General features: G+C 37.6%; 1 protein-coding gene across 3 annotated transcripts in view; it reads right to left on the bottom strand.

The window, feature by feature from the left end:
- The window catches only part of stum (stum, mechanosensory transduction mediator homolog), a 20919-nt gene extending 896 nt beyond the window's left edge, over positions 1 to 20023 (bottom strand). Inside the window, exons 1-5 of one of the 3 annotated variants that reach the window (XM_061929827.1) lie at positions 19870 to 20023; positions 19467 to 19683; positions 7407 to 7589; positions 5155 to 5163; positions 1 to 114 (exon numbers count right to left, since the gene is read on the bottom strand). The exon at positions 1 to 114 is cut by the window's left edge and continues 896 nt beyond it. In XM_061929827.1, coding sequence (XP_061785811.1) covers positions 80 to 114; positions 5155 to 5163; positions 7407 to 7589; positions 19467 to 19677 — 438 coding nt within the window. In that variant the 5' untranslated portion in view covers positions 19678 to 19683; positions 19870 to 20023 and the 3' untranslated portion in view covers positions 1 to 79. Of the gene's footprint in view, positions 115 to 5154; positions 5293 to 7406; positions 7590 to 19466 lie in introns of all 3 variants that reach the window. The other 2 variants (XR_009811653.1, XM_061929828.1) reach the window with 2 other exon arrangements.
- Between the last annotated feature and the right edge of the window lie 100 nt (positions 20024 to 20123).

The following is a 20123-nucleotide window of genomic DNA, read 5'->3' as shown; positions in this document are numbered from 1 at the left end:
ATCGGACGATTAAAGGACGGAAAGGTTGTCCTCATGTTTGGGGGTCCTTCAAAAAGACCACCAGTCCATTGGGGTCCTCTCAGACGTCCTGTGGAACACCTTGGTCTCGGTAGCCTGAATTGAGAGAAGACATTTCTTACTTATGTGTTTATGAATAATTTACATTCATTTTGGAATTCGACTGTTGAACTTTTCTGGGGTGTTTATGAAAATAATTTAGGAAAATTAATGTCTAGAATTTTCTGGAACTCAGTTTTTAGCATTTAAGTCATTTAATTACTAAAGGATTTATTTACGAACTAGGTCAAATGTTGGCTAATAGCCAATTAAAATGAAAATGAAAACAAAAGGAAACCCAAAGATTATTAGTTATGCCTGAATGATATCACATTAAGTTAACAACGTCATGAAGAAAACAAAAAGGCTTTTGACTCTTGAGGGCAAAAAATGTCAGCTTCCTAAAAACTGCTTTAAGAAATCTCAAACAATTATTTAAAGTTTTTTAATAATAGTAATGTTTTTCAGAATTACCGTATATATACTATATATTTTTCAAAGAAGATAAAATAATCCTTTCTTTATTCCACAACAGTAAATGTACAGTGTTACAGCAGCAAATGGCTTAGGTTGCAAACATAAATTACGGTAAGTAAGTAAATCAATTAAATAGAAATACAGCTAAAATAAAGAATATACAAGAAAAACAGATATTACAGTAAGGATTTTTTAGAAAAACAACATCATCTGAGAGCAAAAATGTATAGTCAGCATTTCCAGCATAACACAGACATGCACACGGTGCACATCAAGTGTAACATAGAGATATGATCAACATAATATTACTTGGGCTGTCAAGTGATGAATTAATCACGCCCTTTAATTGTGATTAATCATGATTAATCACCAGTTAATACTTGTGTGCATAATGAAAATTTGCTTAAGAAAAGACCTGAATATTTAGACAAATGCAATTATGTTGTCAGAATGTAATGCAGGAATGCTTTTAGTCGTTTTGCTTAACTGCAAGTCTTTGATTTGCTAAAAACTTGGTGACAGGAAGTATAGTGAGAATTAAGTACACATTTTATTTGCGCTTTACCTTCTCCCCCTTGGTTCTATTTTTAGGAAGTACAGTATTGCATTTCATTTTTATGCCGATGATTGCCAGATTTATTTTCCCATGGCACAAAATAACACGGTTCAACGTCTTATTGACTGCCTGCACGACATCAAAGTCTGGCTTTCAGCTAACTTCCTGAGCCTAAATGAAGATAAAACAGAAGTTATGTTGTTCGGTCCAAGTCGCTCTCCCTCCCCCAACGTTGACCTCGGCACTCTGACCCCGTATCTCAGCGACTCTGTCACAAACCTGGGGGTAAAGTTTGACTCAGATTTTAAATTCGAAAAACAAATCAGCAGCGTCGTTCAAAAAAGCTTTTATCAATTACGCCAAATAGCGAAAGTGAAACCGCTTCTATCAAGACATGATCTTGAGAAATTAATCCACGCCTTTATCTCGACTCGTCTTGATTATTGTAATGCCCTGTATGTTGGCATTAGCCAGGCCTGCAGCTCGTGCAGAACTCTGCTGCTCGTCTGCTAACACAGACCCGCAGACGTGAGCACATCACCCCTATTTTAGCGTCCCTTCACTGGCTCCCTGTGCGTTACCGTATCAATTTTAAACTCCTTTTATTTGTTTTTAAATGTCTAAACAACCTCGCGCCAACCTATCTCTCCGACCTCCTTCAGCCTTACTGCCCCACCCGATCCTTAAGATCAGCCGATCAGCTGCTGTTGACGGTCCCTGACACAAGGCTGAAGCTTAGAGGTGACAGAGCTTTCGCCGTTGCTGCTCCCAAGCTCTGGAACGACCTACCTCTGAGTGTTAGACAAGCCTCCTCTCTTCCTGTTTTTAAATCTCTCTTAAAAACATACTTTTATTCCATGGCTTTTAACACTGAGTGATATCCATCCTGCAATGGCGCCCCATAATACACCTGCTGTGATCCTGTTTTTATGTTTTTATGTTTTTATGAATTCTATTTTAATTATTTATTTTTTATCGTGTTCTGTTTGTGTTGTGTTGTGTTTGCTCGGTACTCGTTTTATCTTTTAACCTGTTCATTGTACAGCACGTTGGCTACCCCTGTGGTAAATTTTAAATGTGCTTTATAAATAAAGTTGATTTGATTTGATTTGATTTTGTAAGTATTTGCAATAATATTGCATACAAAGTTTACACAAACAGATATTCAGTGATGGGCAAGCTCCTTGGAAAATGTAGTAAGCTAAGCTACTAAAGGTTACTCTCGATTAAATGTAGCTACAGGAGAAGCTATCCCCAGATAATTGTTGCAAGCTACACGGCAAAAGTAGCTTGTTACATCAACACTACATATATATAAATGTATATCTCAACTTAATGGACAACTTTCCCCCAAACAAATAGGCAGAGAATAAATGCTCAATTCGATTTTTTATTATAATTGTCATGACCTGGCAACTCTGCTCTCCTTTTTTGTTGCACGACCTGGTTGCTGGATCACGGGGCATCCACTCGGGCGCACACCTGATGCTCATCATCTCCTGACTACTTAAAGGGGAACTGCATTTTGGGGGGGAAATTTTGCCTATCGTTCACAATTATTATGAGACACATGACGACGGATGGATTTATCAATCAATCAATCAATCAATCAATGTTTATTTATATAGCCCTAAATCACAAGTGTCTCAAATTATGTTTTTAATGCATTCTAAATAAGTTAATGGAGCCTATGGGAGCTCAATTTTTGTTTCATCTGACATCACATGGAAAAAGATAAGACCTTCTGGAGGAAAGTTCTGTCATCAGATGAAACAAAAATTGAGCTGTTTGGCCACAATACCCAGCAATATGTTTGGAGGAGAAAAGGTGAGGCCTTTAACCCCAGGAACACCATTCCTACCGTCAAGCACGGTGGTGGTAGTATTATGCTCTGGACCTGTTTTGCTGCCAATGGAACTGGTGCTTTACAGAGAGTAAATGGGACAATGAAAAAGGAGGATTACCTCCAAATTCTTCAGGACAACCTAAAATCATCAGCCCGGAGGTTGGGTCTTGGGCGCAGTTGGGTGTTCCAACAGGACAATGACCCCGAACACACGTCAAAAGTGGTAAAGGAATGGCTAAATCAGGCTAGAATTAAGGTTTTAGAATGGACTGCCCAAAGTCCTGACTTAAATGTGTGGACAGTGCTGAAGAAACAAGTCCATATAAGAAAACCAACAAATTTAGCTGAACTGCACCAATTTTGTCAAGAGGAGCGGTCAAAATTTCAACCAGGAGCTTGTGGATGGCTACCAAAAGCGCCTTATTGCAGTGAAACTTGCCAAGGGACATGTAACCAAATATTAACATTGCTGTATGTATACTTTTGACCCAGTAGATTTGGTCACATTTTCAGTAGACCCATAATACATTCATAAAAGAACCAAACTTCATGAATGTTTTTTGTGACCAACAACTATGTGCTCCAATCACTCTATCACAAAAAAATAAGAGTTGTAGAAATTTTTGGAAACTCAAGACAGACATGACATTATGTTCATTACAAGTGTATGTCAACTTTTGACCACGACTGTATGTTCTTGTCTTACATAAGGGTTGTGAATGATAGACACAATTCTCAAAGAAGTGCAGTTCCCCTTTAATTTGTATATGAATACATATTATAATATAATGAATAATAGTATTTTGCTAAATAACAATTACTAAATAAAACATCATTATCAACAATACATATAATAATTAAATTACTACTAATAATGTATAACACATTATTTTGTATATTGTTTAATATTGTAATATAATTAATATCACTATTTTACTAATCAGTAAATATGAAATAAACATTGATATTATTAATTAAACAACATCTGTTAATTAATAAACTGATAGCAATGTATGATATTTTAAATTCTGTAGCTAATTAATATTATTATTTTATTATATAATTATATATAAAACGATTATTATTATTAAATGCCAATAATATATTAATTAGTGTGCTATTAACAAAGTATAATATATTCTTGGGATGTCCGATAATGGCTTTTTGCCGATATCCGATATTCCGATATTGTCCAACTCTTTAATTACCGATACCGATATCAACCGATACCGATATCAACCAATAAATACAGTCGTGGAATTAACACATTATTATGCCTAATTTGGACAACCAGGTATGGTGAAGATAAGGTACTTTAAAAAAATGTTTATAAAATAAAATAAGATAAATAAATTAAAAACATTATCTTGAATAAAAAAGAAAGTAAAACAATATAAAAACAGTTACATAGAAACTAGTAATTAATGAAAATTTGTAAAATTAACTGTTAAAGGTTAGTACTATTAGTGGACCAGCAGCACGCACAATCATGTGTGCTTACGGACTGTATCCCTTGCAGACTGTATTGATATATATTGATATATAATGTAGGAACCAGAATATTAATAACAGAAAGAAACAATGAGTGTGAATGAGTGTAAATGGGGGAGGGGGCTTGTTTGGCTCTGTGCACTAATTGTAAGTGTATCTTGTGTTTTTTATGTTGATTTAATTAAAAAAACAACAAAAAACGATACCAATAATAAAAAATAAAAAACGATACCGATAATTTCCGATATTACATTTTAACGCATTTATCGGCCGATAATAACAGCAGGCCGATATTATCGGACATCTCTAATATATTAATTTGTATATAAAAATATATAATATAATGAATATTAAAATTGTTTTAATAACAAATAATTAATCACATAATTCTTATAAGTATTACTAATAATAATAATTTAAAAAATAATGATAGTCTAATTATATTTTGAGGGATTTAATTATCGAAGACAAACAAACACATTTTGCTGCATGCTTTGAACGGGAACAAGTTGCACCGTCTGGTGGATGAATGTAAAAATGACAAGTTAAAAAAGCCACTAATCATACTTAAAAAGTGAATACAACGGATTGTTTGTGTATTTTTTCAAAAATGTGGCATAAAAAAAAATAGTTTTCATGTCATAAGGGATAACTGTGTCACTTTTTGTGTAGTTTTGCCATTTTAGCTTTTGCACCTGGAATGAAAAAATAGAAATAAAACACATACCGTCAGAAACTTGGAGTTGGGAAGACGACGATGACAACAAATAGAAGAAGAAAAAGAGAGTTAGTGCTTGAACCTGACAAAGATTCCGTAATGAGATGCTGGAACATCACATGACTGAAACAACACAACCTGGATTGACTGAAGCAGACAAGGGAGAAGCAGCAGGAACATGTCAGGAACATGTGGGTGGAATTGATGTCAGAAAGATCACATAAGGAAGGAGGCAGCAGTGGATGCAGGGATGAAGGGAGGCCATCGTGTGGGAGGAGGAGAAGATGCTCATTAGCAGAAGAAGAATGGAGTGATGATCGCATGCCCAGCAGGACCATCATTAGAGTCAGACAAAGATGGCACTAAATTCACAGTATTATGGGAGTGGAATTGGATTATAAATAACCAACATTGATAGCATTCTTACAAAATCAATGTTACATTTCTTGCTGGAAAAACTCACATAAATGTTGAAGTCTATGATGCAACTTTTTAACGATCTTCCAACAGGAAGATTACAGCCTGTTAATGAACACCAAACCTGAGAAAAAAACTAAACTTTCTGGGTTTTCGTGATTTTACAAAGAATAACCGCCTTCTGCAGGCTTCGCTACACGTCTTAGCTTGGAAGAAGAACTCACCGCCAAATACTTGATTGACATTGTTTTTTAGTCTGTAGCAGAAAAGACTTAAAGTGCATCAATTTGTCTGAATTAAAAAAAACAAACCCTTATTTAAACTCGAAACATTTTTTGACCGATTTGAACCATTTCATACTGAAAAAAGAAATGATATACAATCAGTACATTAAAAATAAATACATTGTTGAGCAACATTAACTCAGGAGCACAGTATAAAAACACTTTAACCTACAACAAAAACAAAGTAAAACAGCTGGTGCAGATTAAAACAAAAAATCACCCACCGGCACTAGGGATGTCCGATAATGGCTTTTTGCCGATATCCGATATTCCGATATTGTCCAACTCTTTAACTACCGATACCGATATCAACCGATACCGATATATACAGTCGTGGAATTAACACATTATTATGCCTAATTTGGACAACAAGGTATGGTGAAGATAAGGTCCTTTAAAAATAAAAATAAAATAAAAATAAAATAAGATCAATAAATTAAAAACATTTTCTTGAATAAAAAAGAAAGTAAAACAATATAAAAACAGTTACATAGAAACTAGTAATTAATGAAAATGAGTAGGGATGTCCGATAATGGCTTTTTGCCGATATCCGATATTGTCCAACTCTTTGATTACAGATACCGATATCAACCGATACTGATATATACAGTGGTGGAATTAACACATTATTACGCCTAATTTGGACAACCAGGTATGGTGAAGATAAGGTCCTTTTTAAAAAAATAATAATAAAATAAAATAAGATAAATAAATTAAAAACATTTTCTTGAATAAAAAAGAAAGTAAAACAATATAAAAACAGTTACATAGAAACTAGTAATGAATGAAAATGGGTAAAATTAACTGTTAAAGGTTAGTACTATTAGTGGACCAGCAGCACGCACAATCATGTGTGCTTACGTTACGGACTGTATCCCTTGCAGACTGTATTGATATATATTGATATATAATGTAGGAACCAGAATATTAATAACAGAAAGAAACAACCCTTTTGTGTGAATGAGTGTAAATGGGGGAAGGAGGTTTTTTGGGTTGGTGCACTAATTGTAAGTGTATCTTGTGTTTTTTATGTTGATTTAATAAAAAAACAAACAAACAAAAAAAAAAAACGAACCGATAATAAAAAAAACGATACCGATAATTTCCGATATTACATTTTAAAGCATTTATCGTCTGACGATATTACGGACATCTCTAGTTGTTACCACTATTTGCTTTTGAGCGATGCTATAAAGCGCTGTGGTAAGCAAAATGATGTCAGCATGCCCAAGAAAATGAATGGAGGACATCATGATATATCATAGCAATCCACAGATAGCATGCAGCGACACCTTGTGGTGGCGGCGAGCAGTACAGAGACAACACAAAAGCATTCTGATTGGACGCCACCAGCATTTCCGCGAGTACTGCAACTTATAGGAATAGGTTTGTGGAAAAACATGTATCTCGTAATTATTCCACCCTCAAAAAAGTATGTTTATTTATATATTTATGATAACAATTACGATCAAATGTAATGTGTTGTTTTTTATAATAGATGTGGAGATACATGCTTTTCCTTGGACAGTTCCAGCAAAAAGCAAAGAGTCCTGACTGACTTGCCAGGATGACCATGTCCATTCCCCAGAAGATGCTCATGATCCAGCCCACCATGAAGACGGCCGTCAGGATCTGGATGAGGGCCGCCGCCATGTTGAGCCAGAAGACGCAGCACACGCCTCGCTCGGGGACCAGCTCGCTGCGGGCGCCGCACAGCACCGAGAAGGCCGAGATGAAGGTGCCTGCAGCACACAGACACGATGGATAAATTACTACTATAATAAAGTCTACATTATAATAACAAATACTTGTTAGAAAAGTTTATAACAGCAAATAATCAATGACTTCTCCTCATCACGAGTTTGATGGCCACTCACTTGTTGCTCGACAGAACTCACTGGGATCAATTATGAAAAGTGAAAGTTGCAGGACTGTCAGCGCTGCTGCAAGTGTTCCCCTGGTGGGTAGAGTTGTGTTTTTCTTGTCATAACTTCTGCCAGTGCCATCCAGTTGTTTTTGTATTTTTTTCCTTGCACGTCTTGCAACTTCCTGAGTTTGTTTAATAGCTCTTTTTGTTAGATGTTCTGTTTCTTTTGTAAATATACTTGTGAGTACTGTTTGACAGTAAAACAACTATTTAGCTCACCTTGCATCTTGGGATTCTTCTAGCTGTCTTGCACAGCGCACAACAAGGACAAAATGATTCAGAATGATTCTGAAATGTTTTCTTGATAATTATTTAGTTTATGAAATCAATTCTCAATGATTATAATATTTTTGAAATAGTTTGTTGATATTCAAACAGTTTTTAAAGATGATTAAATTTGTAATTTTTTTTGATAATTACATTTATTGAATAATTTTTTGTCAGTTATTTTATTCATACAATCATTTATTGATCATTATTGTAAATCCTGACTTCTTGATAATTATTTAATCTATTAAATCATTTTTTGATTATTATTTCTTTTACACACAATTGTGTTATTCCTGAAATAATTTCTTGACAGTTGTTTTATTTATAAAATAACTGATAATTAATGAAATAATGTATTGATAGTTATTATATTTATGAAATCATTTCTTAACATATATTATATGTATTAAATAATTTCTTAATATATTTTATATTTATTAAATAACATTTAATTTTGAAATAATTTCCTGATAATTATTTTATTTATGAAATAAATTCTTGGTAATCATATAGAAGGAATTTCATATTTTTGGGATTTATGCAGATCTGAAATACACAAAGGTGAGAAAAGTAGATTTTGCATAATAGGGCCCCTTTAACTCTATTTCAAGGGTTTTCAAGCTTTTTTCCCCAAGTAACACCTCAAACAAAACTTAGCTTGCCAAGTACCACCATCATGGCCAACATTAAAATACAGCAGCGTAGTAGGCTTAAGTATTCATTACAAACCAAGCAGAGGTTTTATTTAACACATATATTTAATATTTTTGGCCATTGTAACATTACACACAGTTTAAACCAGTGGTTCTTAACCTTGTTGGAGGTACCGAACCCCACCAGTTTCATATGCGCCTTCACCGAACCCTTCTTTAGTGAAAAATAAAATGTTTTTTTTTTCTAATTCAAGAGAGTTATATTTTTTTTACTGGTGCACAAAATGAACCGTGCATGAACATCACTTTGTTCAAGGAACAACACAAACAGTGCATGAACTCACAACAAATGACACACCTGCAAATCACATGGAAAATTAGAGGGATAATTGTTTGGGGGTATCCATAATATGCCGATAGGGACAAGTTTGTATTTACATGATGAGTCGGGTGTGTCTCGACTTCAGCGGCGGAGGCTCCGCCGAACCCCTGAGGCCGACTCACCGAACCCCTAGGGTTCGATCGAACCCAGGTTAAGAACCACTGGTTTAAACAGTAACACAGTGGTCGAATATAGGAAAATAAAACACTGTACTTTAATGAAGTGATTCTTTGGCATACCACTATCAGACCTGGGCTTTTCAACTCGGCCCACAGGATGTCTTATCATAGAAACTGGATCCGCCAATATGATGTATAACGCATTTTTAAAATGACCGGAAATCTTGAACTGTAGAGAGTTTTCCAATGGTTGGAATCTGCGGTTGTGAGTGATATACGGGTTATTAGGGTAATCTCCGTCACATTAGCTTCAAGCAGACAAGGCAAGAAGCAGAGTGGGTGGGATTTGTTTACAGCAGCCATCCTTAGACGTGAATGTCGGGGGGTGGGGACACGACATGGAAGCAGATTTCTACAACAAAGTTCTATTATATGAATTATTATTGTATGAATCCTTGGGTGTTTTTTGTCCTTTGGGTTCATGTTTTGTTGTGTTTGTTGCATATTTGTTGCATTTTGCTTTATTGTAAAAGATCTATGTCAAGACGGTCGTCTGGGAAGTTAAAGAGCCGTTCATATGTTGTTAATATTCAGTGTTTTAACGTTCATAGTTAATATTACAAATCCCAATTATTTATATTTACGCGTGTTCAACGAAAAGGCTGTACAATTCCATTCTGGTTTTTGAGGTGGTCTGTCACAATATTTTTTTTTTTTTAGCATTTTCTCAGTCATATTGTGAGTGTTTGTATTGTGTGTTTAGTGTTCACCCTTTTCTACAACATTTTAGGAATTTATTATTTCACAAAAGCTGAATAACCTACACATTTAAAGTGTCCCTTAAAAAAGGGAACCAAGCACACTGCGCCCACTTTTGCTTCACAATAAACCTCGTCATTAAATGAGGACACATCCTGTTTGTACCCTTCGGTAGGAGAAGAGAAAGATGTGGCTTAAAACTAGTAGTGACGTGTCATTTATTCCACTTTAATGAGCTATGAGTGTGTGTGATTCTTTTATTTAATGATAAATTACACAACATAGCATAAAGACAATAATCTCACTGAGAGGAGATCTCTTTCATAAATAAAGCACAATTTAAATGTTGCCAGTCATATTAGTGAAACAAATATCTCACCTCCGTTTTTGTCACAGTAGTTTTCATAGTCATACAAGTTGGATACCTGCTCTATCATAAAGATGCACACTGAATTTAGTATGTTTTACGAGACATACCCCTGTTAAAAAAAGATGTTTATTTTTATTAAGTTAAGCAGGACATATTTCTATTTTAGATTAGTTCTTTTCAAAGGGGACATCGCAATTTCATAAAACACATGACTACACATGGTTAAAAAAGCCAGAATTAGCCAGAAGGCTAGTTTGCATATGTAGTCCCCTGGTCATGATGTAAAAAAGGCAGTAAAAATACAATTTCAAAGAAAAAGAAAAAAGAAATCACACAATACATATAGGATATCCATCCATCCATTTTCTACCGCTTGTCCCGTTCTCGGTCGCTGGGGGTGCTGGAGCCTATCCCAGCTGCATTCGGGCGGAAGGCGGGGTACATATAATAAAAAATATAATACAACATCACAACATAGCAGGCTCATCTTTTAGTGCTGGCAGCTGTAGGCGTTGATAAGCTACGTTTTAAATTTTTTTGTGAAGGCCTTAAGACAAGAAAAACTCAAATGTGCACTTAATTCTTACTAAACTTACTGTCACCAAATTTTTAATAAATCAATGACTTGCAGTTCAATAAAACCTTCCCTTATGACATTCTGACTACAACATTGCATTTGTACCCAAATATTCAGGTATTTTTTTTAAAGAAAAAGCACCTGCTCACAGTGTCTCTCTTTCTATGCCACATCAATGTGGAATGCACTCCCAACAGGTGTAAAAGAAAGGGCATCTCTATCCTCCTTCAAAACTGCACTAAAAGAACACCTCCAGGCAACTTCAACCCTAAACTAACACCCTCCCTTCCTCATTATACCTCTTCAGATTGTAAATAATCAAATGTAAACAATCAAATGTAGTCCATCCATCCATCCATTTTCTACCGCTTATTCCCTTTGGGGTCGCGGGGGGCGCTGGAGCCTATCTCAGCTACAATCGGGCGGAAGGCGGGGTACACCCTGGACAAGTCGCCACCTCATCGCAGGGCCAAATGTAGTCACTTTTTCTTATAATTTCTGATCTCTCTCTCTGTGTCCAATACTTGCTGTACATATCCTACCAAGTCAGTCCTACACTGTTTCAATGTCAATTTCTCTGATGATGCAATTGTTGATGACTGAAGTGTTGATACCAACCAAACTTAACCCCCCCCCCACCCGCCCCATCCATATCCCACACCCCGGATTGTAAATAATGTAAATAATTCAATGTATATACTGTGATGATTATCTTGTGTGATGACTGTATTATGATGATAGTATATATCTGTATCATGAATCAATTTAAGTGGACCCCGATTTAAACAAGTTGAAAAACTTATTCTGGTGTTACCATTTAGTGGTCAATTGTACGGAATATGTACTTCACTGTGCAATCTACTAATAAAAGTTTCAATCAATCAATCAAAACCCACACTAGTTTATATGTAACTTAGATATTGGGTTTCACTATGTAAAAGTGCTTTGAGTCACTAGAGAAAAGCGCTATATAAATATAATTCACTTCATTTCACACTTATGCGAGCACATGAAAACCTGTGATTAATCATGATTAATCACAGAATTATAGTTTAAATTTAAAAAAACAATCACTCCCCTAACCAATGTGGCCGCAGGTCTGCACCAGATGGAGCCTGCGTTCCAAACTAATGGCACACATACCACCGCTCTATTTAATTCATCAATTACTTTTATAATTACTGGATGGATGGATGGATTACATGTTTGACTATCAGTTAAGGTGCACATGTAATATGAATTATATCCTATTTCTTATTTGTATTATTACCATATGTGGCATCCTAAGGTAACAATCATAGTGTGTAAAGGACAACACAGTTGTTTGTTTTTGTCACTTCACAAAATAATGAAGTGTAGTTTTGCGTCTTGCTTTCAGTTAGCAGCAGTCAGAGAAAGTAAACATTGCCAGCGTAAGGAATGCATGGTGGCCGTTTGTGGCTTCTTCTCGCCACGCTGGTGGTGCACAGCAGTCTGACACGCTTGTGTGTGTGTGTGTGTGTGTGTGTACATAAATGTATCTGCAAGGAAACAACACTCCTACACACTACTTCTGTCTATATTGTTAACAAATTGTTAATGCTTTGACGACATGCATGCGAGTGAGCAAACAGTAGAAATATTGAAGGCGATCAAGAAACTTTCCGAGCCTAAAGGCCCCGCCCACCAGCAGATGCTCTGGCGGCCACCGTGGATGCCCGCCTCCAGACATGCTGACGGCCAGTTATTTACAAGCAAGCCTGATGTAAATTATTACTAGCATGACTAAGTAGGGACTTTATGTTTATTATATTGATCTAATTTGGCTCCTGGGCACAAGCATCTTTTATAACTGAATGTGGACAATACGCTAGGCTAGGTTAGCCTCTTCTTGAAAAGGTCCTCTTCTCTTAAAAATGGCAAACAAATTATACATTTTTGTCACTTTTGTACAACAACAATCAAATTTTTCATGTGTGTTTTTGCACAATTCAAATTTATGCAGTGTTTGTTTCGGGTGATATCTGTCAAGTAAGTTGTCGACACTCCCGTTTTCCACTGGGCCCTCCTGTTTTAATCGTTCCTCAATTTTCTGCCTGGCAACAGTCGAGACTTTCAAAGTAAAAGTGAAATAACACGGCTGCACCACATGAGGCAGTCACCAGAATGTTCTCCCCCACCTGGTTATTATTTTTTTTTATTTCTCAATCTTTAAATACAAAAGTTAATTACCTTACTATATATATTCGTCAGTGTTTTTTTAATTAATTCAAAGGTACATCTGACTTTAACTTTGAGGATTTGTTTTTTCTTTGTAAAAGAAAATCATATTCATATTTTCTAAAGTCAAAACATTGGAAAGAAAAAGTGTTACAACTTGCAGTTAAACACACATTTTGTGTTTTTTTTTCCGTGAAATTACCCCAGAGGGGTACCAGTGATGCCAAAGAGGACGATTGTGATGATAACCATAGAAGATATGTAAGATTAAAACCGGGCAGATTGTGTGCCGCGAGGGAAATAACTCCATTATTGAAGGGAAGAAATGATTCACGAGTCTTAAAGAGGAATTAAGTTGATGTGTAAAAGACTCTGGATTTTTTTTATGGGAGGTGAGCGGGAATGTGGGAGATCACGACGTGTGTGTGTGTGTGTGTGTGTGTGTGTGTGTGTGTGTGTGTGCATGTCTGTGTGTGTGTGTGTGTGTGTGTGTGTGTGTGTGTGCGCATGTCTGTGTGTGTGTGTGTGTGTGTGTGCGTGCCCAGATATTAGCTGGACTAATGACTATAATTACACAAAGAACTCTACAAAGTGCCCACTGCTCATGTGGGAGGTTAATGATGGAGTGTGAAAGACAGAAAAAGATGCTGAGGAGGAGTAAAAGTAGACAAAAAGAAACATCTTCTAAATGGTTAAGAAACCAAATCTGGTTCTTAGTGTGAACATCTGCCTTATTATCAACTAGAAATATGCATTATTTAAAGTCATTATTTTTATTTTCCAAATGTGATGCAGGCAAACTGTTGTCTTATGTTTCAATAACAAAGATGCTCTTGAAGAGACACAACTGAGAGGACAGACTTGGCTCCTAATTTAATCAAATGTTACAAAATCAGATTATTTGTGTTTTGGCCTCCGGGTGACTAGAACAACATGCTACATTCAGCCAATTGTAAGTGCACCGCACACACACACACACACACACACACACACACACACACACACACACACACACACACACACACACACACACACACACTTACACACACACACACACACACACACACACACACACACACACACACACACACACACACACACACACACACACACACGAATTGTGTTCATTTCAGACAGCGTTGTCATGGCAACTAGTTGCAGCTATTGAATGAAATGTCAAGGCATTCAGACAAAGCTAGACCACACACACACACACACACACACACACACACACACACACACACACACACACACACACACACACACACACACACACACACACACACACACACACACACACACACAGAGACACACACACACACACACACACACACACACACACACACACACACACACACACACACACACACACAGAGACACACACACACACACACACACACACACACACACACACACACACACACACACACACACACACACACAGAGACACACACACACACACACACACACACACACACACACACACACACACACACACACACACACACACACACACACACACACACTCACACACACACACACACACACACACACACACACAAGTGTACAGGACATATCAAGTCAACGTGGCTGCCAAAACGAGGAGGGTTTGTGGCCACGGGGGTCTTTAAAAGAGACAGACGTGTTTGTTGCTCGTTGTTTGAGTTCATGTTTGAACTTATTCAAAGTTCGTTGTGTTATTCTGGGGGGGGGCAATGTTAAATGTTCTGTCGTAACTCAAAATACTGATTGCAAAAAATATTTCAAATTAAAGTTAGTAGTGAAAAGAACTTCCTGGTTACTTAGCGTGCTACTTCTTGCTATGTAGAGAAAAATTAGGATTAAACGGATGGGACGGTACCATCTTTTAATCTTAGTCCGGGAAACGACTCCAACAAAAGAATACAAGTGGAACAATTACAAAAAGGGCCGTATTTTTGTTAGTTTGTTTATTAGCTGCAGGCTACTTCCTGGTTTGTGAATGACGTAAGACAACAGAACTGGACAATTTCTTTTATCAGAGTCTTTTAAAATGTACTTTTACAACGCAACTTAAATTTTGGAGCGAAAGATACAAAATTGCCGTACTTTTGACAGTTTTTATAGTGTATCTATTTGTTTGTTGGCTACCGGCTACTTCCTGGTTCATGGACAACAACATGGGACAACACAACTGGACCAGTCTTTATATTTAAATCGTTTTACATTGCGACTTAAATCCTAGCGCGAAAGTGAAAAAAACTGCCGTAAATTTGCCTTTTTTTGGTTAGTGTATGCATTTGTTTTTTAGCTAACAGGCTACTTATTGGTTTATGGAACATAACATACGGGGGCAGGGTGGGTTGGGGGTTGGGGGTTGGGGGGTGATTTCTGTCATGGCTCAAAAAACTGATTGCAAAGATTCTTCAAATTAAAGGACTGTAAGTAGTAAGCTACTTACTGGTTCACTTCAGACAACATACAGTGTATCTGAAAAGTATTGACAGCGCTTCACATTTCCACATGTTGTTATGTTACAGCCTTGTTCCAAAGTGGAAGAAATTATTTTTTGTTCTCAAAATTCTACTCACAATTCCCCATAATAACATTTTCTTTTTTTAGAAATGTTTGCAAATGTATAATTATTATTTTTAATCACAGCCTTTGCTCAATACTTTGTTGATACACCTTTGGCAGCAATTACAGCCTCAAGTCTATTTGTATACGATGACACAAGCTTGGCACACCTATCTTTGGGCAGTTTCACCCATTCCTCTTTGCAGCACCTCTCAAGCTCCTTCAGGTTGCATGGGAAGCGTCAGTGCACAGCCATTTTCAGATCTCTCCAGAGATCGAAGATTCAATCAGAAATCTGATTCAAGTCTAGGCTCTGGCTTGGCCACTCAAGGACATTTACAGAGTTGTTCTGAAGCCATTCATTTGATATCTTGGTTGTGTGCTTAGGGTCGTTGTCCTGCTGAAAGATGAACCGTCGCCCCAGTCTAAGTTCAAGAGTGCTCTGGAGCAGGTTTTCATCGAATATGTTTGCTGCATTCATCTTTCCCTCTATCCTGACTAGTCTCTCAGTTCCTGTCACTGAAAAACATCCCCACAGCATGATGCTGCCACCACCATGCTTCACTCTTGGGATGGTTTTGGCCTGGTGATGAGTGGTGCTTGGTTTTTTTCAAACATGAGGCATTCACGCCACAGAGGTCAATCATTGTCTAATCAGACCAGATCATTTTGTTTCTCATGGTCTGAGAGTCTTTCATGTGTATTTTGGGCAAACTTTTAAGAAGGAATGGCTTCCGTCTGGCCACTCTAACAGACAGGCCCCGTTGGTGGATTGCTGCAGAGATGATTGTCCTTCTGGAAGGTTCTGCTCGCCACAGAGGAATGCTGAAGCTCTGACAGAGTGACCATCAGGTTCTTGGTCACCTTCTCCCCTGATCGCTCAGTTTAGACGACCCGCCAGCTCTCGGAAGAATCCTGGTGGTTCCAAACTTCTTCCATTTACGGATGATGGAAGCCACTGTGCTCATTGGGACCTTCAAGGCAGCAGATATTTTTTGGTACCCTTCCCCAGATTTGTGCCTCAAGACAATCCTGTCTTGGAGGTCTACAGACAATTTCTTCGACTTCATTCTTGGTTTGTGCTCTGCCATGTACTGTCAAGTGTGGGACCATATACACCATATTTCCAAAAGTATTTGGCCACCTGCCTTGACTCACATATGAACTTGAAGTGCCATCCCGTTCCTAACCCATAGGGTTCAATATGACATCGGTCCACCTTTTGCAGCTATTACAGCTTCAACTCTTCTGGGAAGGCTGTCCACAAGGTTGCGGAGTGTGTTTGTATTAATTTTCGACCATTCTTCCAAATGCTCATTGGTGAGGTCACACACTGATGTTGGTCGAGAAGGCCTGGCTCTCTGTCTCTGTTCTAATTCATCCCAAAGGTGTTCTACGGGGTCAGGGCAGTCAAGTTCTTCCACACCAGACTCTTTGTCATCCATGTCTTTATGGGCCTTGCTTTGTGCACTGGTGCACAGTCATGTTGGAAGAGGAAGGGGCCGGCTCCAAACTGTTCCCACAAGGTTGGGAGCATGGAATTGTCCAAAATGTTTTGGTATCCTGGAGCATTCAAAGTTTCTTTCACTGGAACTAAGGGGCCAAGCCCAACTCCTGGAGCGGGCCCCTTCCTCTTCCAACATGACTATGCACCAGTGCACAAAGTAAGGTCCATAAAGACATGGATGACAAAGTCTGGTGTGGATGAACTTGACTAGCTTGCACAGAGTCCTGACCTGAACCCGATAGAACACCTTTGGGATGAATTAGAACGGAGATTGAGAGCCAGGCCTTCTCCACCAACATCAGGGTGTGACCTCACCAATGAGCTTTTGGAAGAATGGTCGAAAATTCCTATAAACACACTCCGCAACCTTGTGGACAGCCTTCCCAGAAAAGTTGAAACGGTAATAACTGCAAAAGGTGGACCGACATTATATTGAACCCTGTGGGTTAGGAATGGGATGGCACTTCAAGTTCATATGTGAGTCAAGGCAGGTGGCCAAATACTTTTGGCAATACAGTGTATATAGACAGGTGTGTGCCTTTCCAAATCATGTCCAACCAACTGAATTGATCACAGGTGGACTACAATTAAGTTGTAAAGACATCTCAAGGATGATCAGTTGAAACACAATGCGTCTGATCTTACTTTTGAGCTTCATGGCAAAGGCTGGGAATACTTATGTACATGTGATTTCTTAACTTTTTTATAAATTTACTAAAAATTCAACAACAAAAATTCATATTGCCATAATGGGATATACAGTAGTGTGTCGAATTTTGGGGACAAAAATGAATGTATTCCATTTTGGGAAAAGGCTGCAACATAAAAAAACGTGGAAAACGTGAAGCACTGTGAATACTTTCAGGATTCACTGCAAACCTTAGAACCATACTACTTTTTAATTCTGGTGTTGTACACATAAAAGTGGGCGAACATAAACAGTCTGTATAATTATTTGGTAGTTAGTTACCGTGTTACTACTTCTTGCTTTGTGGAGATTACAATGTTTTAATCTAGGCCGGAAGAACAAAAGTGTAAAAAATTTTTATGAATTTTTCTGTTACAGGCTATACATGCTACTTCCTGGTTTGTGGAGACTGATGTAAGACAACAGAATTGGACCAATTTTTATAATTCTCTCTTTTCTTAGATAGTGACTTAAATCCTGGAGCGAAAAGGAAAAGCTGTTGTAAATTTGACATTTTTGTTCATCTATCCATTTGTTTGTTAGCGAGCAGGCTACATAACTTCTAGGTTGATGAAAAACATAACATGCGATGGCAGAACTCTTTTTTTTTAAATCTTGTTTTGTGGGAATGCTTACATTGCACATTAAAAAGCAAAAAAATAAATAAAAAATACAAAGATACAAAAATACTCTTAATGTTAGTTTGTTGTATGTGTTAGCGAGCAGACTACTTCCTGGTTCATGGCAGTACTTTTGCATTCTAAGGTTGGGGAGAACTGTTCTGATTTAATCAACAAAAAGTTAATGTATCTAGTATTTGATTGTTTGTCCAATGTTACTTCCTGAATAAACAGAGAATGACATCAAACAATTGAAATAAAATGTGCACATTATTTAAGTAAATCTTGCATCGGATAGTCTTGTTAATCATCTAATCCCGTGATTCTCTAACTGTGTAACTTGTGGCACACAGGCTCCATCTAGTGGTACCCCGAAGAATCACTCAATCATATATTGTAATGACGTGACCGTAGCTGTTATCACAGTGTTACTGTTCAAACTGTGTCTAATGTTACAGCGGCAAAAATATTAAATATACTTGTTAAACAAAACATCTGCCTTGTTTTTAATGACTACTTGGGCCTACTACACAGTCGTATTTTAATGTGAGTCGTTATGGTGGTACTAAGAGAGCCAAGTGTTTTCTGAGGTGGTACTTGGTGAAAAAAAGTTTGAGAACTACTGCTGTAATCATTTCCTCCTACAGCTGTTATGGTCAAACATGGCACACTGCTAGTTAAACCCTTTACTAGTCCACAAGTCTCCACCCATTTAAGAAATCTCCACCCACTTCTTTTATTAGTTTAGTTGCGTTTAATTGGTTGAGTGCTTATGAAAGACAGATGTTAGATTTTTTTTATTTTCCAGCTAATGAACAAAACAACAGCTGTTGTGTTAAGTCAAACGTATTTTATATTTATCTTTTTGTTATATTTAGCTGGTGGTTTGCTGCATCATGGGAGTCTTTTGAAGCCAGTCAGTGTCCTGTTTCACTATTTTCAACCCTCCCTGCTTCCACTCCTTTAGACATCAATGCTTGTTACAAACTCACCAAGTCCTGGAATGAAGGTGTTGAAGAAGAGGCAGATGACCGCCAGAGGGAAGGGCATTGTGGGTATGGCGGCCCTCAGGGCTCCCTTCTTCTCGCGGACCCCCACCACCACCCCGCCCCCTGGTGCGGGGGCCCCCGGCATGGCTTTGGCCCCAAAATTGTCCCCGGTCTTCACACACCACTGCTCTGTTCCTCCCTCCTTCTGTGCCATCTTTTACTTTCAATTTGATCACAAGAGCAAGACAAGTGGCTGCTTGAGCTCAATAAAAGTAAAATAAATCATAAACAGTCCAATAAACAATGCTATTTATCATCAGAACAACATTAGACAATGGCAATAAAATGATCAAGTAAATCTATTCCTCCGATAGGCAATGGAAGAACATTCCCTTGAGACGCTCACCACAGCGTTTGGCCCCAAGTCCTAAAAAGTGTCTCATTAGTGATGTCCCTCATTTGTCTCCTTGCTGCGCGTCAAGACACAAAGAAAAAAAAGTAAAATTCCTGGAAAGACGGGTGCGTCTCCTCTTGTCAGGTCAGCACTCAGCATTCCTCCTCTTCATCACAGAGAGGAAGAGCTGCTTGCAACAAAACCCCTTTTTTTACTCCCTCTCCCCCCTCACCACAATGACACCATTTAAAGGTACAGTACAGCAA

Source organism: Nerophis lumbriciformis, linkage group LG34 (genome assembly GCF_033978685.3).
Source record: "Nerophis lumbriciformis linkage group LG34, RoL_Nlum_v2.1, whole genome shotgun sequence".
Lineage (NCBI taxonomy): Eukaryota > Metazoa > Chordata > Actinopteri > Syngnathiformes > Syngnathidae > Nerophis > Nerophis lumbriciformis.
This window is presented reverse-complemented; position numbering and strand designations above follow the sequence as displayed.